The sequence below is a fragment of the Equus asinus genome, chromosome 7 (assembly GCF_041296235.1).
Source record: "Equus asinus isolate D_3611 breed Donkey chromosome 7, EquAss-T2T_v2, whole genome shotgun sequence".
In the NCBI taxonomy this organism is placed as follows: Eukaryota; Metazoa; Chordata; class Mammalia; order Perissodactyla; family Equidae; genus Equus; species Equus asinus.
In genome coordinates, this window is record NC_091796.1 from 96,524,887 (window position 1) to 96,551,404 (window position 26,518).

The 26,518-nt window shown below is 41.1% G+C and overlaps 1 protein-coding gene across 3 annotated transcripts in view; it reads right to left on the bottom strand.

The window, feature by feature from the left end:
- The window catches only part of NRDE2 (NRDE-2, necessary for RNA interference, domain containing), a 47,226-nt gene extending 20,929 nt beyond the window's left edge, over nt 1-26,297 (bottom strand). Inside the window, exons 1-8 of one of the 3 annotated variants that reach the window (XM_070514191.1) lie at nt 26,141-26,239; nt 16,469-16,521; nt 15,210-15,318; nt 13,938-14,171; nt 10,709-10,858; nt 3,819-4,269; nt 2,573-2,978; nt 1,078-1,211 (exon numbers count right to left, since the gene is read on the bottom strand). In XM_070514191.1, coding sequence (XP_070370292.1) covers nt 1,078-1,211; nt 2,573-2,978; nt 3,819-4,154 — 876 coding nt within the window. In that variant the 5' untranslated portion in view covers nt 4,155-4,269; nt 10,709-10,858; nt 13,938-14,171; ... (1 more) ...; nt 16,469-16,521; nt 26,141-26,239. Of the gene's footprint in view, nt 1-1,077; nt 1,212-2,572; nt 2,979-3,818; nt 4,270-10,708; nt 10,859-13,937; nt 14,172-15,209; nt 15,319-16,468; nt 16,522-26,140 lie in introns of all 3 variants that reach the window. The other 2 variants (XM_014832084.3, XM_070514190.1) reach the window with 2 other exon arrangements.
- Between the last annotated feature and the right edge of the window lie 221 nt (nt 26,298-26,518).

Sequence of the window (26,518 nt, forward strand, 5' to 3'; positions counted from 1 at the left end):
AGTCTGCTTCAGCAGACCTGGGGTTCATGGGTTCCGATCCTGAGTGTGGACCTACACACCACTCATCGAGTCATGCTGTGGTGGCATCCCACATATAAAAAATAGAGAAAGACTGCCACAGATGTTAGCTCAGCAACAATCTTCCTCAAGCAAAAAAGACGAAGGTTGGCTCAGGGCCAATCTTCCTCACCACACACACACACAAAAAACAAAGCATGTCTTAAAATAACTTTGTTATATGACTTATTATACCAATAATCAGTTATACCAATACTAACCAATACTCTTTAACCCAACTTTGTCTAGAAAAAAATAGATAAAAGTAATGATAGAAATAGTCTTTACAAGCAATTCATGAAAATTCCACAAGATGGAGACCTTAACCTCTCAAAAAAGACCAATAAAAGTTCACCATAAATTTAGACATCCTAGCCATCTTCCACTAGACTATCTTTGCAGACTAGGAAACTGAGTTTTCTTCAGTGGAAAGGGGGAAAAGAAGGTTTTCTTATATGGAGAGTTCTATGGTAAGATTTTCTTATTGCTTCGCAGGCATCACAAATATTGGCAATGTTCACTCGTCATCTAAATGATTAACTCCTCCCCAGTTAGGATGGGTGTGGACAAAGTGCCAACATGTACTTTCATTTGCAACTCCAGCAAAGATTTTCGGTAGCGGAAAGGCTAACTGGGAAGTGACACAAGACCCAGATTAGAATGCACAAGGGTGGGAGAGGGTAGCATGTGGCTTAAAAGGCATGGCAACTGTTTCCCCAGCCGGTGGGGATAACAAGCATTTAAACAAGGGCCTTAAGAAAGAAAGAAAAAAAGGACATAAGTGAGTCTCTATACTGGGGGAGGGGACGAACCTTCTCTCACCTCTACATGTTTCACTACTTTTGTTATGGAATTTTCCTTGGATTGCCAGAATATTTCTGAGAAACAATCCTCAGCAGGACTGATATAAAAGGAGGATATTTAAAAAATACTACCATAACCTCCCATTATCCACACCTTCCCCCAAAAGCAGCCGGGGGGCAGAGAGAGAGAGAAAGAAGGCGCAAGCAGAACTGGTACCTGGCCTTTGGTAGGCAGCCCTTTCACACTGTCCGGTTTGAAGAAGGTGAAGTCGACCATGGCCTGGAACAGAGAGACGGCCTTCTCAGAGTGACCGGCCTGCCGCAGAAAGTGGCACTGCTGAAGAAAGAGGGCTGGAAGCAGGGAGAGTCGGGGGAGGAATCCTGGTTAGCACCATTACAGGGAAAGAACATAATTTCTATAAAGATGCAGTTAAACAGCGAGAACATCTTTTCCCTGAAATTAGTTATATTTCCAAAGCTGTATTACATACATGTCCTGATTTAAAAGGACTCACAATAGTAATCAGAGTATAGTTATTCTCGTTTTTATATGAAACCATCGCAGTATATAAAAATTAACAATAAAAACTACAGATATTACATAAAAATAAGGCAAGAGGTTGGTCTGAATATTGCTTATCTAATACTCAAAGCTCTTCATTACGAGAAAAATTCTAGGAAAAGGATGGCGTAGTAGATTTTTATCAGAAAGCAAAGATCTGTGACAACTGATCACTGGATGGCATTATTCCCCAGGAGTTTTCATCATATGCTCAGTGTGCTGCCAACAAACCAAGGTTCCATGCTGGAAAACTTCAGTTCATCTTAACTGTGGTACAGTTCCATTTACTAAATAACATTAAGCTATTTGTGGATATCAGAAATGATGTCAAATACAAACTCTTTAAGTCAATGTGGTAAATGCTTATTAGTTCTAGAGCAATATATTTACATCTTTAAAAGTTAATAGTAATAGCAAGGTTTCCATCAAATAAATCCCTGCCGTGTGCCAGACACTGAGCTCGACTCACCATATAGCATCTTGGTTAATGTGCGCAATGACCCCAGAAAGCAGGTATCACACTAGTGTTGCTGAGGAAGAAACCGGAGCTTGACCAGGTTAAGGAACCTATTCAAGGTCACACCAGAACCAGTGAAGGGCAAACCCAGGATTCAAGTCAAGAGGGATAGTCTCCAGCTCCTGCATATCATGCTGTCTCCTGGGTCTCACTACTGGACAAAATTTATATTCTGGTCTCCCTTGGGACATGGCAAAAATGTTAATGGCATAATAATACAGATAACCTATATCTATATAGCGATTTCCAGCCAGTCAGGACATCCATGAACGTTACTGCTGAGACCCTGTAACTGGGTGAGATGAGCAGTACAGGCATCTCAACAGCTAAGGCCATCAACAGCCAATGCAGGCAGGAGACTCAACTTGCTTACTTGGTTAAATAAGTAGAAAAGCTGGAACCTCTAGCTCACTGATACTTTCCACACTCTGCTGGCCCAAAGGCCCCACCACCGAGAAGGTGGAGGGGGCAGAATCTGTTACAATCAAAAGGAGCCATAGTACTTTTTTAAAAATCAGTTTTATCAATTTAGACCTTTCTAAAATAAACCAAAAATAAATCTTCATTTTCAACGAAAGCCGAAAGCAAGTATCACTCCTCCCACGTAAGCAGGCCTGGTCATCATCTCCTTACCAAACATGGCCTCCTCGGTGCCGGGCAACTCAGGGTGAGACAAGATGCTGCCATCCTTAACAGCAGACAGGGTACTCAAGCACTTTCCATAAAGACTGTGAATTTTTGATATTGAAAAGGTGCTAAACTGGCTCTGGCAAAATAAAAGATATTTATGCCAAAGGGCTGTATTGTTGGGATGTAAGAATATGAGTTTCTGCCACTCCCTGAGCAGGGTGGCGGGCTCCCAGAGCTCCGTGCAGAGCTGCAGCTTGGCGAGCTTCAGGTCCACGCAGCTCGGGTTGCTTTCAATGGCCCGCTCCAGGATGGCCAGCTTCTTCTCCAGAAGCAGCTTCAGGGACCTCTTTCGCTTTTCCTGCTCTCCTTCCTCGATGGCATACAGGCCCGGACTTTTCATGACCTCGTCCTCGACAACAAAAACATCAATTTACAAATGCACACAAACTGGGGGATCGTCAGGATTTCAACAATGCTTACAGAGCCCCAAAGGGTTTCTCAGCTCCCAAAATGAACTGTTACTAAGACTTTCTTGATAACCACTTGTTTCTCACAATCTCTTTTAAGGAAAACTCAGTTCCTTGGGTGCCTGCATCACCTAGTATGTTTGAGCTTGTGTTTATTTCACCTGATTCACCTGTCCACTCTGTCATTTTAAACTTAGATTTATGTATCAATAACTAACGTGCAATGTCTTGAAAACCTCTTCTGAAGAGACAGTTTGAACAATAACACAACCAAATGTGGGATAAAATATGGTAATTGTTTAAGTGGCTCAAAAGAATAAGTGGGACTAAGACAAATCCATATATTTCAGAACGAGAGTATACAGCTCCAAGCAGATGAGTGAAGGAGCAGCCTCCCTCTTTCGCAGTTCTGTGAGCTTTGTGTGTTCTGTTGGTACTTCAGGAACGCCGACCCCTGCCTGGTGAACGTCTCCTCTTCTTTCAAGAGTCTGCTCAACTTTCACCATCTCTTGGAGATCCTTTCTTACTTCCTAGTGCCAAGTCACTTGCTCATTTCATCCCCACATTAACATCTGGCATTTATTACCCCAGATTTCATTCATTCTTCATCCGTCATTCTTCTTCGTTGAACTTTGAACAAGGGCTATATTCTGATAATCTTTATATGCCCAGTGCCAGGGTTCCCCTAGCATAGGAACTCAAAAATCGCTACCGAGTAGATTGGTTTGCCCAGGATTAGGACTGCCATTCTGAGGTAAAAGACCTGGGACAGCGACACTTACCTGAAAAGCAACAAACGCCATCCACAGCTGAACATCCCGAGGATGCTCCCGGACCCTCCTGTTAAACTCCTCCACCTTGGCCTTGAGCAGCGCGCTCTCTCTGTCCACCTGTGAGTCTGGCTGCTTTGATTCTTGCTCTGAAGCACCCTTTCCTTGTAACCACTGTGTGGTGGACTGATCATAAATCCCCAGAGGGTTCAACCAGGCTGTAACAGGAGGAGCCGCATCATCTGAGTCCTTCACTGGGATAAATGAGACGGGCTCAGACGAGGGAGGTGCAGTTTGACTGCTAACGGCAACTCCGTCAATGTTCATTAATCCCACATTCTTCTTCATAAAATAGCGTTCAACACGCTTGTGTGGATGCTTCTTTCCCGTGGAAGTCCCCTCCCAAGATATACACTGCTTCTTTGGGTTAATGCCAAGGCAGGAGTCTCCTTTCCTCTTGTACCTTTTATTTGAAAAAGAAAAAAGGGTTACTCAGGGAAGAGGTGCACTGGCACTGAATGAGCGAAGGCCCATCCCACTTCAGCTCTTGCTATTAGATGCAAGTTAACTGCATCTATTCAAATCTACTTTACCTTCAAATTGTTCCTATTTAGAGAAATATGAGGATTAGCAATTAATTTTTTCTGCCCCTTTGACTTATTCCTCTAACACTTCAACTCTTCGTTAACGTCTCACGAATTTAAGATCACGCCGTCTTCCAGATCTCAGTAATTCATATTTTCCTGAAGCTCTGTAGTTAAACAACTGTCACATACATTATGCCATCTGATCATCACAATCATACGTGACAGGCAAGGCGGAAATCATCGTCCCCTCTTTTACACTGTTCCTAAATAAGGACACTGAGACCAGAGGTGACACTAGGTCATCTGTCTCCTAGACCAGTCCCTTTTCCTCAATATGGTCCTGTGTCCCCCCTTAGGAAGACAACAAATAGGTCTAAGATTCTTTTTTTAATCCTGAAACAAAGTATGTCAAATAAAATTACATTTGGCTATTTTCTACTCTAGAGGAAAAGAGGCTGGGTTCTAAAACGCTTTTATGGAACGTGTAGGCGTCCCCAGAGTTACAAACACGTGACTACTGAATATCTGCACAGCCTAAGGAAAACTGTGCACTTTTCTGTATGTATGTTATACAAACAACCCAATTAAAAAATGGACAAAGGATCTGAATAGCAATTCGCAAAAGAAAACACAAATGGCCAATAAGCACATGAAAAAGTCATGTTCATTAGTCATCAAGGAAATGTAAGTTAAAATCACAATGTGATACACCACATACCCACCAGAACAGCTCAGATGAAAAAGACTGACAATACCAAATGCTGGTGAGTAATCCGTGCAGTAACCAGGACTCTCATCCACTGCTGGTGGGAATGCAAACTGGTAGTGTCACTTTGGGAAAAGGTCTGGCAGTTTCTTAAAAAAACTAACACAGACCTACCCTATGACCCAGCAATTCTATTCCTAGGTATTTACCCAAGAAAAACAAAACGGCATAACTACACAAAGATTTGTGCACAAATGTTCTCAGCAGCCTTATTCAAACAGCCAACTACGGGAAAGAGTCCAAGTGACCATCAACAGTAGAATGGACAAATGGTGGTATGGCCACGCAATGGAAGACTACCGGCAGCGAAAAGGAACAAACTACTGAAATGGTTAGGTTCATACGCTCCACTTGGGCGGCCCAGGGTTTCACTGGTTCGGATCCTGGGCGTGGACATGGCACCACTCATCAGGCCATGTTGAGACAGCGTCCCACATGCCACAACTAGAAGGACCCACAACTAGACTACGACTAGGTACTGGGGGGACTTGGGGAGAAAAAAAAAGCAGGAAAAAAAAAGAAGACGACTGGCAACAGTTGTTAGCTCAGGTGACAATCCTTAAAAAAAAGAAGAGACAAAACTCGTTGTTGGTGGAAAAAAATTAGGATAATTCCTCTGGAGAGGTGGGGTATGGACTGACTGGAAAGGAGCACGAGGAAACCTGTTGGAGTCATATTTTCATAGAGGTCTGGGTTATACAGCTGTATGCATTCGTCAAAACTCAGCAAATGAAGATTTGTGTTATTACACTGTATGTAAATTTTAAATCAAAATATAAAACTAAACAAACCATGAACTCTACTAAATGATATGCACACTGAAGTTTTAGGGGTGGAATACTGAAGTTGGCAATTTACTTTGAAATGCATCAAAAAGTAAGATGAGTTGATGGATAGATATGTGATGAGGAAAGTTTAGTAAAATGTTGATGGCAGAATTTAGGGGGTGGGTATACGAGTATTCACTAAAATGCTTTCAACATACGCTATAATTTTTTAAATTTTCATAATAAAGTGCTGCAGGGAGAAAAAGGCAGGAGAGAGCTGCCGCCATCTGTCAACTCCCAGAAAGCTCCACCTCCACCTCACCCTGGTGCAGCCCCGTCACCTCCTTTGGCTCCCCACTGTCAGCAGGTAGCTGGGGAGCTCTCTCTGGGGCCTCCCTCACTGCGCCAAGTACCGTGAACTCCACTTCAGGGGAAGTCTCTCACACATGTTTCTCCTCAAAGCCTTTCTCTTTGTCCCTTCTCTCAAATGCTCCTAGAGAACCTCAGGATAATCTCTCTCCATTCATGAGTCAACAACAACTTTATAATAAAAGGGGGATGAGATAAAACAGTGCTAAAACAGCTGAAAATAAGCCTACCATTCCCTGAGGAAAAAAATTTAAATAAAAAACTAGTTTCGGGGGCTGGCCCTGTGGCTGAGCGGTTAAGTTCGCGCGCTTCGCTGCAGGCGGCCCAGTGTTTCATTGGTTCGAATCCTGGGCGCGGACATGGCACTGCTCATCAAACCACGCTGAGGCAGCGTCCCACATGCCACAACTAGAAGGACCCACAACAAAGAATATACAACTAATGCACTGGGGGACTCTGGGGAGAAAAAGGAAAAAATAAAAAATAAATTAAAAAACTAGTTTCATTCTGCTTAATTACTATCATTTTAACAGTACTGTTTCCTCATTTTTCACTGAAAGTGAACAGTATTTTAGATATTCATATAATCTCTTTTTTAAAAAAGTTTACTGAGTTTTCTGACTTTAAAACTGCATTTTGTAAAACTGACTTTAATAGCTGCATTTTGTAGCAAATTAGATGAAAATGATAAAGGAGAAAAAAGCATCTTACTGGTTTGAATTATTAATAGTATCTACTTTCAGATATGTGTGTATGAATATACATTTACATGTATACACACATATCCTTTTAAAAAACAGTTGATATATAGATTCAGGCTTTCCTCCCTACTTTTAAGCATTTCCTCATACCATTAGTTTTAGAAAATACAATTTTATTGGCTTCAAATTGGTCCACTGGAGGATGTGCCCTAATTTATTTAACCATTTCCCTATTGCTAGACATTTAGGCTGTATCTAATTTATCATAGAATTGTAATAACTGGACAGGACCTAAGATGTAATTTAATGTAATATCCACCCAAATGAAGGTACTTTCCCTATAAAATCCTTATCAAATAATTAGCTAGTCTTCACTTGAATAATTCCAGAGGTTGGAGACCCCACTTTGCTTGGAGGTCAGTAAATGATATCACTAATTTAAATGAACACATATGTAGGCATTTGGCCACCAAAAAAAAAAAAGGAAGAAAGAAAGAGAGATGGGGTAAGGGAAGAGACTATATTTAAATTGAGCACCAAGTCTGCCCTGAATCTACTCAGCAGGTCTGAGCCACAGAGGGAACTGAGCTGGGCAAACTAAATTTGCCTTTCCTTCAGTGAATTCAATTCACATGTGCCTCTCACAGTGCCAGACTGCCTGGGCTGGAATTCCAACTCCGCCGTTTACTAGCAGAGTGACCTTCATCAAGCTATTTTTAAAAGAACAAAACAAAAACTGCCTGTGCCTTGGTTTCCTCATCTGTAAAATGGGGATAAAAACAGTACCTATGTCATAGCATTGCCAGGATGATCAAAAAAAGTTTAGATAGATAAGGTCCTTAGAAGAGCCCTTATAATAGTTTATACATGTAAAGTCCTTAGTCACATAGTAAGGGCTAGGTAAGTTTAAATTATTACTATTATTTTATAAAACTTGGCTCCTAAACATAAGCCAACTATTTCATCTGGTGTATAGCCAAAGAAACAACAATCTATTCCAAAAATGGAGAAAAAACTGACTGAACTTCACTTCACTGACAGACAGTATATTAGTCCCAAGGAATTTTCCAAGGTAATTTAGACTCTGTTACAAACTATCTTAAAAACCCAACTCCCGTTTATCACAGTACTCCAACACGCACCACGTCCTTGCTGGGATGCTCACACCATTAGAAGGTCTGCTTTTGCACTGAGCCAAAACTGACTTTCAGAAACTTCCACTCATTGGTCCTGGTTGTCTTTCCAAGTTACAGAGAACACTGTCAATCCACCTTCCAAAAGATACTCCAACAAAGCTTAAAAGACAATGATCGGGCTGGCCTGATGGCACAGCAGTTAAGTTCGCATGTTCCACTTCGGTGGCCCGGGGTTCGCCAGTTTGGATCCTGGGTGTGGACCTATGCACCACTTGTCAAGCCATGGTATGGCAGGTGTCCCACATATAAAGTAGAGGAAGATGGGCACGGATATTAACTCAGGGTCAGTCTTCCACAGCAAAAAGAGGAGTGACGGCAGATGTTTGCTCAGGGCTAATCATCCTCACAAAAAGAAAAAAAGACAATGACCATACCCCTGCTACAGGCCACGGATCCCTGAGCCCTATTCTAGTCCTCAGAGGCTGGTGCTAGCCAAGCTGTCTGCTCACCTTCCTCTCAATGCTCTTGCTTTGTCAGTGTCCCTCTGAAAGTGTGAAAATTCGGTACTTGACACAATACTCCCAACAGTCCTCTGACCACCTCAGAGTGCCATGAGATCAATACCTTTCTAGACCTGGACAAACAGTTGTACAGCTATTAATCCAGGGAGGACTTACCTCACTTATGCTTTAGTAAACTACTAGGAAATCACCCCAGTGCCCTAAGCCATTTACAGTAGTATCTTTGCAGCTTAGATTAATAAAGTTCTCTCTAATTACTTTCTTCCTAAGGTCTGGGCCATTCATTAGCAGAGGCTCAAGAGCACTCTGTGTCAGCATTTTCTCCTTTTCTCATCTATTACTCAATAATAACCCTTTATATTTGCACACCAATTTCTAATTCCATATCAAATATTTCTGATATTTGAGTGTAAGACACAGCAAGAGTTACAGATGCCAATTTACAAATGAAGAAATGGAGGCTCCGACAGGTAAAGTGACTTGCCTGGGATTACAACACTAATAAACAGCAAAGTCAGAATGAGAACTAGTCGTCTGCTTCCCAATCTAGAAAATGTCCTACTGCACAACCTGTCTCATTTTTATCTATGGACAGCGAAAAAACATTTGAAGTCAGAGAAACACAGGGTCAAATCTCAACTCTGCTGCTACCTGGCTGCATCCCCCTGAGAAGTTACTTAACCTCCCTGAGATTCCTTCTCCTCGTTCGTAAAATGAGTGCTTTCCTCCTCACGGGGCAGCGGTGAGGATCAGACAGGGTAACACAAGTGAAGAACGAGCACGGGATCCTGGTACATACTTCACGCCCAATCGGTACCACATCTGTGGCACTACACTGTGGTGGCATGGACAACCAAACAAGACTGTAGGGAGCATTAAAATAATTCAAAAATATACGAATACATTTTAAATGTGAAAGTCATTTACTCTCCGCCATTAGGTTTTCATAGACAGTATGTAGACATAAATATGCTGAAAAATAACTGATAGAAACTCATCATAAAGGAAATTTCAGGGGGAACTGCTTATGTGGTGAGGTATAACATCATGATGAGTGAAAACATGATTAAATGTGAAGATGCAGCAAAAGTAATGGAAACTGAAATTTATTTTTAAAAGTAATTAGCCTATAAAGAATGATAATGATCTTCAAGGTCTCCTCTTGGCCTTATAATCCATGATTCTCTACCTTCAACTTCCACAGCCTGGAAGCTGTCTGGCAATAGAGATTGTGTATTATTGTTCTTGAAGTTCCCAACAGTGTCTTATAAAGTACTAAGTGCCTAAAGGGTTTAATAAGTATTCAATGTTTTGTGTGTGTGTGAAGATTGGCCCTGAGCTAACATCTGTTGCCAATCTTCCTCTATTTTTCATGTGGGTGACTGCCACAGCATGGCTTGATGAGTGGTGTGTAGGTCTGTGCCTAGGATCCGAACCTGTGAACCCCAGGCTGCCAAAGTGGAGCATGCAAACTCAACCACTAAGCCACCGGGCTGGCCCCCAAATATTTTTGATTGATAGATTAGAGGAGAAAAGTTTAAACTCATTACTGAAGCAAGTATCATCACCTATTTTTATGATTATCTGGTGATGTATACTGGAAACATTGTGAAAAAGTCATTACCACTTAACGTCATTTTTTAAATGGCATATGTGAGGAGGGGGTGGATAAATAAAAGGCTTTCGCAACCTTTTTAAATGGCATATAGATTAGACTAAATGGTTTCCAGATAGTTTGTCATAATTAACTATTTCAAGGTATTTTCAGCCTCATTCGTTCAACAAATATTTACTGAACATCTACTATGCCAGGCACTGTGCCAAGCATCACGGATAATAAGATTAATCTGACCTGGATCCTGATCGTAAGGCTTAAGCTTTCATTTTAGAATGTGAGATAAGACATACGCCTGAACAAATTAACAATGAGTAAAACCCAACAAAATCGGGGCGGGAGGTGGGGGCAACCAGATAGAGACAGTGCTGAGAGAGTTCAGAGGGGAAAGAAGGTACTTCCCACCAGTAAAAATCAGGGAAAGACATCATGATGGTTACCTTGCTATGTCTCCACGGTAGAGAGACTTATACTCCCAGTTTGCAGGATCCGGCTTCTTATCTGTTCTGAAGGTTTCTCCTGTCAGAGCCTGAACGTCCTCAAGCCAAACAAGGCGACGTCCACTATCAGCAGTGGCATTATTTTGCTGACTGCGGAACAAAGGAAGGTGAAGAAGGAGGGAGGGGCACTTAGAGGTCTTCAGTTACATATGTCACGTTTTAGAAATAGGACAGTTAAACATTTCAAACTCCACACAGCATCCAGCATACCTAAGGACATACAATGTGCACACGCCATAGAGATGGGAAGAGGACTCCTGCTCTGGAAAAGGGGTTTTAGAAAATAAAGCAAAAACTGTCAACACTAAATGGCACTTTACCAAGAAAAGAACTCATCTAATCTCAGAAATTAACCTAAGGGATATGGGCGTTCTTTTTACACATTTCATTTAAATGATTGTAACTTGAATTGCAAAGACACTTATACACAAGATTTTTTCCTTAAAAAAAAATTCCTATTCAGAGGCACTTTGGAGTGCCAGGCAGAGGTAACTGTCACACCTTCAAGGGTGACATTAAAGTGGGCTGTTCTTACATCTCCTAACCTACTTGAAAGTGCTCAGATAATTTATTCCAACTCAAAGCTTAAAAAGTAAAAAACAGCCACAGTTCTGAACAGCTCAGTCTCAGGTGTTACTTAGGCTTGGTCTAAGTCTCGTTTTTATGGACTGTGTACAGTGTTCAGCCTATTCGTACAGATCTCCTACACAAAGGGCAGAGAGTCCACTGTAAGACAAGACCCTACTTATCCCTTCGACTCAATCTGTGAGCTGGCAGACTTTCAGCTCAGACACAAACGGGACCACTTCCCTAGGAGGCAAGTGAGAGGAGAGACGGCTTCACCGGCATCTCACATCTTTCTTCCTCTAAAGAAAACCAGTTCATAACGCTGCTGACACATGAAGCTGCCAAAGCAGTCAAAAGAGCCATTAACTGTTGTTCCATCTTTGCTTTTCGGCTCTGCCTAGATAGAAATAAAGATTCTGGAGGCTTCTAAATCATTCTTGGCTGGGAATACAAGGGGATGGTATTTCAGGGACACAAAGTAGCTACTCAATAAATATTTATTGAATGACATGCCTCAGGTTAAAATACATGGCCATTTTAACACACTCTCCTTCAGAACAACTGTAGAGGGTTTTCTGTTGACAGAAACCGTAAAGGGCAGCAAAAAGAGGGAAAGAGATTGATGCATTCCGGAAAGAAATGGAAAACCAACAGGGGGTCAGGAGGGTGGGAAGAAGGGCCAGCTGCAGACGACCCCTGGGGAGTAAACAGACCCTTATCCCACCCCAAGTCAGGAAGTACGATGTGCTCCGGGCTGTGTGCAAGGAAGGATCCGCCTCCAGCTGAGGTGAAAAAGAGTGCAGGCTGGGAAACAAAGGTCAATTAGGAGCTGTGGCCTCTGGGGAAGCCGTCCCTGGATCACCCTGAAATAGAGTCCCACATGGTGTACTACCCGTCAGGAACCCACTTTCCTGACATCATGGAAAGACTCTCACAACTCACCCATATCTCAGTCCCGCCTGTATGGAAACAAACAATTCTTTCCGATCACCTTCCCATAAAGAGACTACAGAAGTAAACAGGAAGAAAGTAAAAGAGAAGGACAATCTATTTTGATCTTAACAGAGATATTGTGCAAAATATTAGCAAACTTAAAAGTGCTGTCTGGATCATAAAACTATTGGGAGGCTGTAAAGATCACCTCTGAGGTAGGCAAACACAGGCTGAAAATAACTCCCTTTCAAGTTCTAATGGTAGTTCCTGTGTGGTTTCATGAAATTCTTTAAAGCTCATTTTCCTCACCTATTAAAAAGGACAAGTAGCTAAAGGTGAGTTTTCAGAAGATACAACAGTTAATGTATTTTGCTTTGAAGACACACTAAAAAGAATATCAATAACATATTCATCTACATTAACAAAAATGTACTGAGTGCAAGCAAGGCGGGCATGGCTCCTGCCCTCATAAACTCAAATTCAGAACCTTTGCATCTGACTCTTTTTTTTCCCTCCTAAAGCAAGCTTAGCTTATAAGTACAGCACCTGAGACACACAGAGGGCTAAATAAACCTGGCTCCTCTGAGCCACAGAGGCCGGCAGCTCTCTAACAGTGAACTGATGACAGAAGGATCCCGGAAGGCTGTGTTGTTTGCCCCTGTGACGGGAACTCGAGGAGCCAGATTCAAGAGTCGCTCCAATGCAGAGCTCTCGCTGACATCAATGGGACATCAAAGCACACAACAAAAGCAACTAATCCCGGAAGAGTTGCAAAAATCTTAACAGCACTAATTTTTTTCAAGTATGCCTTGGACAGGTACTTAAACTTTCTCTCTTCTAGTCCGTATGAACAAAGGAAAGAAAAAAGTTAAATGAGAATAGTTCAGGTAGTTTCACCACATACCATCTGTCCCACCTATGGGCGAAGTGCTCCCCTACGTAGGAGGATGCTAAATTAAGCAGAGAGGAAGCAATCACTGAGTACCTGCACTGACATCATTTTGCAGAATGACTTGAATATGCTCAAGGTGGACAGCACAGCAAGATGAGGAGAGAAAGCAAACCCTCAAGGAAAGGAAATACTGTGGTCATGAACTATTCTACACCTTCAACACGGGGCTTCTAAACAAACATGAAACAACAAAAGAAAGACAAAAGCAATGATTATTTTAAGTGCTATTAACCTTAACGAAAGAGAGCGTCTGTGTGTGGACATGCTCGCACACGTACACCAAAGGGTTGACGGGAGTGACTGAAAGGAAGATAAATCAAGGAAGAGAAGACATTCCTCTTACTCTTTTTAAGAGTGGAGGCCAACGGCCCCTCAGAGATGGAACCTTTACCCACACGTACCTACTGTGTGGCACATTCACCATCTTTCAAAAGTCCTGAAGACTTTTTATCTGAATCAGATTTTGACACAATATTGTGTCTATTTAACATTTCTCAAATAAAATCATGGCCCTCATTTTTTAAAGAAAGTTTTCTTTTTTTATGTTGACCAAATAGTAGAGCTCTATTTTTTTCCCCCAGCTTTACTGAAATATTTATCAACTCCATTTTGATTGAGTGGCTAGATAACCATTCAAATGTCGACTTTGTGCCAGCAATTGAGAGAGAAAAATTCAAGGCTTAAAATATTATAGGTATTTGAGAATAAAAAACCTACTTTGGTTTCTCTGATTCCCTTTTACTGTCTCTGATGCTTCTGGAAGATCTGTCCTTTTCCGAATCAGTATCTGGCTCAGATCCACTGCTACTCGACTGCCCATGTTTTCTCTTGGTTTTCTTATGATGCTGATGCTTCCTTTTCTTCTTTTTCTCTTTCTTCTTTTTTCTGCTTATTGATTTGAGCTTTCTGTTAGTGTCACTTTCCTCTGATGGCTCTGATTTCAGAGGACTCCTGTTTGGGAAAATCAACATTATTTTCAAAAGAGAATTTGGGAAAAGAGTACATAAATAAGCAGACAAAGAGATCTGTAAAAGGGAACCCTAGAAATGCCCACACAGACTTACTATTTGCCCATACATCACACAGTATCTCCCTGGATTACAACTCACCTTAAAGACTTAAGAGTGGGACCTAAAATAACACCAGACGAAGAAATTCTAATTTTAGTAGGTTCTAAACCTATACTTTTATCTCTATACATTTTTAAAAGGAAATAATCTACCAGTTATTTTATCAAATGTATTATTTTTTACAGCAACGTTTTAAAGGGTTTACTTTCAGGCCTACGTTTTATGCCAGCATGTCCTGAATGCCAAAAAAAGTTTAATTCCGGTCCTTGGTTTTAAAGGTTATGATGAGCTCTTTCACATTACTGAAATATCTATAAACAACTCCCTCTCATGCACCAACTATTCTCAATTTCCAAAGGCTTGTTACGCTTTCAGAGTACATGTCTTCCCAGGGTTCATCATATTCATGAGACCAGCTAGTCTACATGTGCGAGAGAGCTCATTTCTCAATTCAGTGATCTACAACAAACTTCTTTCAAAACTGGGGAGAGACGTGTGCCATCTTGCTTTCCCCAGTTTTTGTGTGATTTTACCCTACACTATATTATATAAGCTCCTTCTATTTTTACAAAAGTGTTGAAAATGCAACTAAAGAAATATCTGAATTACAATATTCTAAAGGTTACTAATGAGGTTAGTAAGTTACTTAAGAATCACAACGATGCCACTTCCCTCATGGCCTAATTATTGGCAGTAACTGTGTCACCTTCTTGCCACTGCAATGCAAAGGGGGAAAAAAGGGAGCAATCTGTAAGACTGAGGTAAGGGGAAAAAAATCAAAGATCACCTCATTACTTTAAGTAACAGGAGGAGTTTTACTTAGCTCTTTCATCATAGTGTTTTCTAAGGAGCATCATTCCAGCTAAGCTACAGGCAGTACACTGACAAAGACTAAAAATCCATCTATCAAAAAAACTACCTTGTCAGTGGCAACCCTTCAGAAGCAAGAGCTGTGGTCTCTTCAGTTTGTTGGCTCAGAGATGGTATGCTTCCAACACAAAAGCTTGGGTTGCTCAGCCAGTCTAATTCTGCACATGCAAAAGGGAAAAAAAGATCAATGAAATTAGCTCAATATGACTTCTAAAGCAGGAAATCCGTCTTATCAGCTGACATCCTAATTCACAGCCAATGTCAGCCAGACATTTTGAACAATCCACAGAAGGTGAAGGGAATCCATGAAATTTTTATTACAAAGGGCATGGGGCTTTAACACATTCTAAAATATTTAAAACCAAAATCCTCTTGTGATATCAGGCTGCGGCTTAAGCAGAAGCCATGTAACAAGTGTGGCCTAAATGGCAACAAGGCTTTATGACTCCATCCACACTCTAATGAGCATGAACGCTTCCAAAGCATCAGGTTTTAATGACCTCAAATTTGATTTAGACGATTCCAAAAAGTTAAAAAATCAAATCAGGCATTAAAACCTACCATGCTTAATATTACAGAAGATTAAGATATTTTTCTTTAAAAAAATTTATTCCAACGTTTTGTCTTAGTAGAATTTATCTTAATATGAACCTTTACTTTAACACAAACCTTTCCTTGTAACAGTACTCCTTTTTGAAAATAAAAACACAAGGTGTTAACTTTTCTAATTAATGCTAAAATTATATAAGATGTTAACAATGATCGTCGCTGGGTGGTGAGATTAAATGTTCAAAATTTTTCTTCTTTCTGCTTATCCATGAATTTCTAACTTATGCAATGAACTATTTCTGAATTATTCATTTTCTCACTTTTAGGAGTCTTAGCTGTGAAGGAAAGAAAAAAAAATATGGGATAGTAGCAGCAAGGGGGCCCAAGGAAGGGTTTGTATTTTGTCCTGTTTTGTTTTAGGATGGGAGGGAGGAGTAGATTCATATTCTGAGGAGAAAGAACCCATGGAATGGCTGAAGCTGTAAGAGAGAAGGGTAACTGCACTTTTCAACCGCTGTACTGGGGTATACAGATATATCTCAGGAGATATGGCAGGTTCACTCCTAGACCACCGCCATACAGCCAATTATCGCCATAAAGGAAGTGACACGAATGTTTTGGTTTCCCAGTGCATATAAAAGTTAAGTTTACACTATATTGTAGTCTGTTAAGTGTGCAAAAGCATTATGTCTCAAAAAACAATATACATACCTTATTTAAAAGTATTTTATCGCCAAAAAATGCTAACCACCATCTTACCTTCAAGCAAGTTTTAATCTTTTGCTGATGGAGTCTTGCAAAAAACACAATATCTGCAAAGTGCAATAAAATGAGGTATGCCTATAATTTACATACCATAAGGTTCACCCATTTAAAGTGTACAATTCAATGGTTTTTAGTATATTTAGAATTGTGTAAGTACCACCACAAAATAATTTCCGAACATTTTCATCACTGCACAAAGAAAGTCCATGCCTATCTGCAGTCACTCTCCATCACCCCCTTTTGCTCTCCTACTCCCAGCCCTAGGCAACCACTCATCTACCTTCCGTCTCTGCAGATCTGCTTATTTTGGACATTTAATATAAAAGAGATCATACAATACATGATCTTTTTCAACTGGCTTCTTTCACCTGGCATGTTTTCACGGTTCACCCAGGCTGTAGCATGTGCCAGTACTCCATGCCTTGTTATTGCTGCAGAATAATCCATTTTATGGATATATCATGTTTTACCCATTCATCAGTTGATCAATGCTTGGGTTGTTTGCATTTTTGGGCTATTGTGAATAACGCTATGAACACTGGTGTACAAGTTTTTACATGGACGTATGTTTTCATTTCTCTTTGGTAGATATCTAGAAGCAGAATTGCTGGGTCATATGGTAACTCATCGAGCATTCTGAGGAACTGCCAGACTGTTTTCCAAATTGGCTGCACCATTTTACATTCCCATTAACAATGTATGAGAATTCCAATTTCTCTGCAAGCTTGCCAACTCTTTACTGTCTTTCGATTATAGTCATCCTGGTGGGTGTAATGTGTTTTCTCATTGTGGTTCTGATTTCCATTTCCCTGGTGACTAATGATGTTGAACATCTTTTGATGTGTTTATTGGCCATTCATATTTGAATAGAAATAACTATCCAAATCCTTTGCCCATTTTTAAATTGGGTTGTCTTTTTATTATTGAGTTGCAACAGTTCTTTATACATTCTGTATTCTAGTCCCTGATGATAACTGCATCTTAGTGAGGAGATATGCGAATGCATGCTCCATGATGCCAGGGACTTTGTTTATTCACTGCTGTATCCCCAGCACTGAGAGCAACGCCTGGCACACATCAGCAGGAGTTTGATAAATACTTGCGGAGAAGAGGGAAGGGAGGAAGGAAAATTCCTAAGGAGGAAAGGTACATTAAAAAGCACAGGAAAAAGGGAGAGAGGGGGATTCTAACTTATTAAGTGCCTAACACAGGCCAAGCACCAAGCTAAGCAGTCTACATCCTCACATCTTCTAATCCTCACCACAGCCCTCCACGGGAGGTGTAATGATCTCCAGTGTACAGAAGAGGAAACTAAGGCTCAAAGGGACTAAGTAATTTGTAAGGTCATATCCAGTAAGTGCTAACAACTGTTCACGCAATCTTTCTTCTACTGTCTCCTTTTTCCTTCTGAGGCTGGTTCCCTTCCCTTGGGCCTAATTCCTGGCAAGAGGGATGCGAAAATAGTTCCCGTTGCTCACTGAGATCACAATTACTTCCACAATAATACAATTCTGTTGTGAACAAAAGAAAAGTGGAAAATATGGAACAACAATACGCAAGGAGAGATGCTCTCAAACAATTCTAGTACATTTTTACATAAATATTCCAGATAGTGATGACAGCTTGGAGGAAATGTAAAGAAACATAGATGTCAAAATAACATAAAGGGTGTGACTCTCCCAAAGTCTTCAGAAGGTGCAAGAAAGGCTTCTTAAGGATGCAATTAAGGCTTTGCCATATGGGACCATTGTGAAAATAAATAGTTTATAAAGAACTAAAACTCTTGGGGTTTGAACTCAAGTCATCATTGACCTCTGTGTGACCTTCATCTCAATCAAGTGACCGTTTGTCAGGGCAAAAGGTATTTTCATCTGACAAGAAGTTGCCGCTGCTTCTTCTACTTCCTGGTTCTTTTTCATAGCATGTCAGCAGTGAACATGCATGTAATATTAGAAGTAATCATCATTGAATGTTAGCCTGGAGAAATTTTGGAGATTCTCTAGTCCCGAGATTTTAAAACTTTTTTTAGCCAAAGAGCACACTGCTCAAACAAAATCTTTCAAAGCAGTCTGATGTGCAGAACAGAAAGAGCAGAGATGCTCTTGTCGGGGGTTCAGAGGGAGGGGGTGGGTCTGAGAAGGCTCCCTGGAGCAGAGCCTGGACACCACTCCCCCACTGACAGATCAACAGCTGGAAGCCTAAAGAAGTTAAGTCATGTGGTGCAGGGCACACATCTGCACCTGGATCTGCAAGCTCCATCCGGCTCTCCCCACCACACCACAATGCTATTCTTCACTTCCTCAACTAAGGAGTTGGTTCTCCTAAAGTCTCCTTGCAATTGGTTGGCACTTGGGGCTATCATGGCAATTTTCATATTGTGATCTCATTATCTGCATGTCAGTCTTCCCACTATATTCCAAAAAGGTCAACAACTCAAATCCTTATAGGGACCAGATTACTAATGATTACTGTGACACTATAGGGAGTGACAAAAGAAAAAATATATATCTATTTTGCCAGCTAAACAAATACACCAACTGGTTTACAACTCTTACATTCAAGTTTCCAGCTCACCTCCCCACTTCCCACTCCTTTCTTCCCAAACTAAAGGCAATGTGAGGGCAGAGGCCATGACCACTCACTCAGGTACTCCCAACTCCTAGCACTGTGCCTTGGCACAAAGCAACTGGACTACATAAATATCTGTTGAATGAATAATATGAATGAGGATCTGAACCCTATCTTTGCATCCTTGTATCCCCAGCACCTAATTTACCCAAAAAACTGAAGCAATTTGAGATCGTCAAAAGCATGCCATTACCTAGGTACAAAAAGTACAACTATCATAATTCCTCCAGTCTTCACTGTAAATGTGGATTTAATCATTAAAGAATGAAGTACTGAATACCTACTGTGTGTCCAGGCACAGTTCTAGGTTTTTGGGGTACAGTGGTGAACACGACAGGCCAGGCCTCTGCTCACATAGTGCTTAGATATAATCATAACCTCAACTGTTCACATAATACATTTGGATTATTCAATTACATTTTAGTTACAGAGAATCCTAGAGAAAGTTATCTGAGATTAAAAGATGCTTTATTAATCAGATTGCAAAGTCCTTTTCTCTATTTACTTACATCCTCACATAATTTACAAGTGCCCTTGATAGAAATCAAATATGTAATTAGATAACTGTGTCAATACTAAGCAGGACATATTACAGAGTAATATGCTAAGTAATATGCTAAGTGTAACATATTACAGAGAAGACTAGCAGGATACCACATGTCTAGGGTTTAAGATAGAGAAGCTGACTGGCTGACAAACCTTTTGTTCCTTCAGGTTAGTAAATAAATCACAGGTTGGAACTTGCCTGGAAATTAGCACTTTTTTATACGGATGCGCACATCTAAGAAAGGAAGAATGGGGCAACTATCAGGCAGAATAACCGCTTTAGAACTTCTCCGTAACAAAACCCAGGCAGGTATCTGGAAGAAGCACAGCATGTGTAACCTTACAGAAAATAATACAATGAATCACTAAACACTTTACGCTGAAATGCTTTTTGCAATAAGTTTATCATATAACTCTATTTCTCCATCACTAGTGAAAATACTTTAATTCAATTCCACTATGGGCAGAGGGAGGAACGAATTGCCATGAATAGACTTAAACTTTAAAAACAAATTTCAAATCACAATTAGATAAAATATCCAAGTTCTATACCCTTTCCCCATTCTATTTTAACAAAATAGCACTGATTACTAATTTGTTTAAGTGAGCTAAGAGGTGAGCACCATCTCTCCGGTGATGATAATTCAAAAGACATTTCTAGGGCTGATTGTATAAATAAATTAGCATATATACGTTAGGGAAGGGAGCTGTTCCTTTAAAAAGAGCCAAACTCTTCATTTTGATGGAAACCCTTACTTTCTGACAAAGAATCTGAGAGCACAAACATTCGTACAGAAGGCACCGGGGTGAACACGGCTAAGAACTGCATTTAAGATGGTGATTACGGGGAACCTAAGCAAAGTCAGCCCTTCCAGAGAGCTAACCTACAATTTGAGAGACCCAGGGATCCCAAAGGTAATGTTTAAACAACCAAAACCCCAACATTCCAACATCATAGTGTGGTTTATAACACAAGTTTTGGAGTCAGAAGGACTTATGTTCAAATACTGGCTTTATCGTGTATTAGTTGTGCAACTTTGAACAAAATACTTAATCTCTCTGAGTCTCCTTCCTTCATGCAGCACTTTTTTACCAAGAGCCAGGTACTGTTCAAGGTACCAGGAATACACAGCAAACAAGACAAACCCAACACAACCCTCAGGGAGCTGAACAACCGGCACTCATTCACATGCAATGAGACAAATGCCAAGACAGAGAAAATATGCAGGGAATAATGACAGCACGCAAGTAGGTTCCCTAATCCAAACTAGGTATGGATCAGAGAAAGCTGCCTGGGAGGACATCTCAGTTAAGACCCAAATGATGAGAAGGAGTTAAGCAAATATGCTGCTTGGAAACATCCAGGCAGAGGAAATGGGCCTGCAAGTGAGACAAGACTCTCTGGGAAACAAAGCAGCAGATGCTGTTATGGCTGGACCACTGGGAGTGGGGGAGGTGGGGGCAAAATGAAGCCGGAGAGGTTTGGGGGCCTTAAACAACACGTTAGAGTTTGGGTTTATAACTAAGAGCCATGGGCAGACTCTTGGAAGCTTTAAGCAAGGGTGACAAAATTAGCTCCAGTGTCTGAAAGACAAGCAGTGAAGAGCAGAGTTTAAGAGCACGCGTTTCGAAGCTAGATTTCCTCAAATCCTGGCTCTGTGACTCATTAGACGTGTGACCGTAGGCAAGTTACTTATTGGCTCTGAGCCTCCGTTTCCTCCTCCTTAAAAAATGCAGATAATAGTACCAACTTCATAGGGTTGCTATGAGAAGTCAATGACTTAACGTCTGTAAAGCATTTAGACCAGTGAATGGCACACAGGACTTTTAAATAAATAATTTTAAAATTCTCGGTACAGTGTGGAGAGTGGTTCACGGGGTGGAGGTAGGACTGAAGACAGAGACTATATAGGAAGCTGTTGTAATAATCCAGGGATGACGGTGGCAAAAGCTAGGGAGCAGCAGTGAGAACAGACAGAAACTAATGAATTTAAGAGTTATTTGGAAGGACTGGACAGAGTACTGAATGGGGGAAAAGCGGAAGTCGAGGTATGTGTCTAAGTTTTGGCTTGGGGGAATGGTGGTGCCATTTTCTGCTATGTGGACACAGGAAGAAGAGGAGATTTGGGGAGAAAAAGACCGAGTTTAGTTTCTTCCCCAAATATGGATAATATACCTGCCTCACATGTTAAGAGGATTAAATAAACTGATATGCCATCTTCCATCCGAACTCTGTCTAAATATTCAACTTCCATGCAATGCTGTTTTAGAGTATACAATCCCAACAAACAATCTGATGGTGTAGGAAGAAAAGCCTGAGAATTGGAGGGATAAGACACCGGAGCTCTCTGCTGCTCCTGACACAAAGGAGGCACTGTATACCTGTTTGTTTAAAGAATGAATGTGGCTGAATCTAGCCCCCCTAGACCATTCACTGAATGTGATGCCCACTTAAATCCTGGCCTAACTCTGAACAGCACCTAGAGAGTGGAGAGCAGAGCCTCTCCTTTGCTTTGGTATTTCCTGTCTTTCCTGTCCAGGAGTGGTTTCTTTTTGTCTTTTTTTTTTTTTTATTGAAACTGCACCCACTACTACTAACACTATCTTACATTTTTATAACATTTTATAGCATAAGGCAAAAAGTACAGTGCTTCTATTTACAACAGCAAAAGACCGGAAACAGTCCAAATGTCCTTAATAGGGACTGGTTGAATAAAGCATGTGATACCCACATGATGGAGTTCTGTGTACCAGTCAAAAAAAAGACGAAGATCTCTACACTCTGCTGTAAAGTGATCTCTGGGATTTAAGGTAAAATGCAAAATAGGACCCATTTGAGAAAGAGAAGAGAAATGTGGTTGGCTCATATTAACAGGGGAAAAAATGCTATCAGTGACTTATGAAAATTCTAACCTACAGGGGAAGAAACTTAAGAGGTTGGAGGAACAGAGATGGAAGCGTTTTTTTCTCTCACTATACCTGGTCTATATTTTCAACTTTAGAAACATGTAAACATCTCACAACATTATAAAGCAAGATCAAATCAAAAAGAGGAAAAAAGCAATCCTTAAAAATTGAAAATATACCTAACTGTATATCAAATTGGTGACAAAACCACAGAGAGAATTATTTCAAGTGATTTTAAAACACAGTAATTTGACCACACATCCGTCAAGGCATATGTCCTAAGGACAAATAGAACCATAAAGAAATACTGAACTATTTAGTATTAGTCATATGAGTATTGTTATTTTGAACATGTACATAATTGTACTAATGGCACTAGGAACTAAGATTTTCAGCATAAGAGGAAAGAACTATAAATATTAAATCAAAGAAATTAAGTAAAAATCTCACAATCTTAAATTTGGACTGGAAATGTCAATATGAATTAATGACATATTTTTCTCTTCCCCGTTCTAACCACTGAAAATGTCTAGAAATAATGACAACCCAGTGCAATGAGTACTCCTGACATCCAATCTGTGGTTTTAACATACCCATACCATTTTCCACTAAAAGAAACCAGGCTTCCTTGGAGAAATGGCCAATTCCAGGCCGTAACATATGTAAGCGATGAACTCTGGCATCTTTTAGGCCAGAAAGTAAGGAAGCAATTAAAGATAACTGGGTCAGGGGCTGGCCCCATGGCTGAGTGGTTAAGTTCACGCACTCTGCTTCTGCGGCCGAGGGTTTCACTGGTTCAGATCCTGGGCACGGACATGGGACCACTCATCAGACCATGCTGAGGCAGCGTCCCATACAGCACAACCAAAGGCACACACAACTAGGATATACAACTACGTACTGGGGGCCTTCGGGGAGAAAAAGGAAGAAAAAAAAAGATTGGCAACAGATGGTAGCTCAGGCGCCAATCTTTTAAAAAGTAAAAAGATAATTGGGTCATGTCAAAAAGACACAAGCACCAACTTGATTAAGCCCCCATTAGCCAAAGATGGGACATTTTGAGCATTAGAAAAATAATATCTGCAATGGACTGAAATATAAATATGGTAAAAATTCATGAGTAAAAATCAAAATGAAAAAAAAGAAACACCTCATTGGTCACCTCTAAAAGTTGCTGGGACCCCAACTCATTATTCTGAAAAGTGACAAAGGGAACAAATCAAGCATTCATCTTGTCTTTCCTACCTGAACTGTATTTGAGGGTGTCCCAACAGCGTTAAGAAAAAGTTCTTTAGGGGCCGGCCCCAAGGCCTAGTGGTTAAGTTCAGCACACTCTGTTTCAGCAGCCTGGGTTCGGTTCCTGGGCACAGACCTACATCACTTGGCAGCAGCCATGCTGCGGTGGCAACCCACATACAAAATACATGGCACAGACATTAGGGCAAATCTTCCTCAAGCAAAAAGGGGAAGATTGGCAATAGATGTTGTTAGCTCAGGGTGAATCTTCTTCAGCAAAAAAAAAGAAAGAAAAGAAAAAGTTCTTTACAGAATAATTGATGCTAATAAATACAGGAGCAATGCTAAAGTTAGAAAATATCCATATTGTAACCTCAATGAAATACTAGATCTAAGCAATAATCAAAAAGAGCTGCAAAAATCATTAGATGAAAGGTTGATGGGTAGCTTCATAATGGGTCAATCAGGCTGTCCATGAATCCACTGATCAATCTTAACATCACTAAAAGAGAGAAAACTACACAGTACATCCTCCTGATTTCATTCAATAGCAAACGCAGAGCATACCCAATGAGGTATTCACAACTAAAAAGGTTATACCTGAATCTAATTAACTCTTTAGATCTAATTACCAGTTTACAGGAAATACTGGGATAGAGAAACACGTTAAACACCACCATAAGGATTCAGTGGGAAATGCTGACAGGATAAATGACCCAGTTTCTTCAACAAACAAATCCCAAGGGAAAATGGAGGGGAAGGAGAAACTGTTTTATAGTAAAAAGAGACCTAAGAGACATATCCATGAAATGCAACGTTCGATCTTTTTTGGATCCTAACTTGAATAAACTAAACAGAAAAGACATTTTTGAGACAATTTGGGAAATTTGAACACTGACTGGAAACTAGATGATATTAAAGAATTATACTTTCACTGAGTGATAATGCTGTTTAAATTTTTAAAAATACAGTACTTTATAAAAGCTCTTTTATAAATATTATCCTGATGGTAGATACCCAGATGTCCCACAAATACTGGTTAAGATAAATGACAAAAGCAACACTTCCCTATTTCGTCCTCTAAAAATAAAAAGATAAACCCTTGGGCTGTTATTCAAGTCACTACCCTCCCTCACCGCCAGTCCCAACCATGCTTCCCAAGGCTCCTCTTTATGCCACAGTATTTCCAGACAAACTGGACTATACGCAGTTCTCTGCACAGGTCTCACGCTTTCCTTCCTGCAAGCCTTTGAAGGCCCTGGAATGCCCTTCCACTTTCTCTATTTGTCCAAATCCTACCCTCTTGAAGATCCATCCCAAGTTAGCTCCTACATAAAGCTTTCTTTGAACCTCCCATCACAAGTCATTACTTCTGTAGTTTACCTATGACAGCTCTAACACCCTACTTTATCTCTAATCCTGCTACTTCTTCTGTTAAGTACCTACTATTGGTCTGTACCTTCAGCAAGTTATTTACTGAACACCTACTATATTTTAGGCCTTGCTAGGGGCTACCTATGCAGCAATGAATAGCCAGACACTGTCCCTGACCACATGGAGGATACAGTCCAATACAGGATGACCAAAATTACACTAATTATACAAGAAATTACTCACAATTATGAGAAATGTTACCCAAAAAGAGGTGTAGGGGCTATGACAGGATATAACACAGATGTTAGACACAACTGGACTCTGTCACATAGGGCACGACTTAAGACTAAATTACAATTCACTATGTCCCTCCACTTTTAACAAGGCAGATCTCCTGGGAATGTCTAAGGCTTAAATAAAACATGTAATGCCATCATCTGGCACACAGTAGGCCCTCAAGAGATATATATTAGTTCTAATTCCCAGCAGCTGTGGCCATCTGGAGAGAAACTGTGTTTGATTAAGCTTTGGATCATAATCCCCTAGCTCTAGGTCCGCCAAAAGGTATGAACCCAATAAGCATTTCAGAAATAAGTAAAACAGGAAAGGAGGAAAGACGGAACAACACCCAGCATTTGCATCAGGAGTCTCCTCGAGATGTGGAGTACCATTATTCCCATTTTATAGGTGAAGTAACTAAGGCTCAGAGGAAGAATGGGGTCCAACAACATGACCATATGGAAGTCCCAGCTCCAGGGCCTGTCCTTGGTCTGTCTTTCTCCCATTCACGACTCTACAACTCTAGCCCAGAAGCCCGGAGGAGGAAAGGAGCCCTTCCCAGAAGGCTTTGCGGCGCCGCGGAGAACTCTGGGATACAAATGGATAAACAAATCCAAGAAAAGGGCCCAGACCAGCGCCCGAGAAACTACGTCTTAAGCCCGCCAAGTGCCTTCTTTATCCCGTCTGTGTGCTCACCTTTCCTAGAACTTCCGCTAGCGGGAGCTTCACTAACGCCCGCAAAGGCCGGGAACAGCGCCATGATCACAGGCCGCACCGCCGTTCCCCTCCACAGAAATGGCGCCGGTGAGCGGGCGCCGGTAGTGAGGCCTTCGCGGTCGCGGTGCACTCTGGGAAGTGTGGTTTTCCCGGCGCTCGCTTGGGCTTCGCTCGAAACCCGGCGGGGCGGGGCTGGGCGGGACGTAGAGGGGCGGGGAGAGGGCGGGACGTAGAGGGGTGGGGCGGGACGTAGAGGGGCGGGGCGGGATCGCTTCCCAGTAATAAGTATTGGCGGGCTTCTGTGAGAACCGGGAAGTAACGACTCGGAGATGGAATTGTTCAGAGCGGAGACTAGTA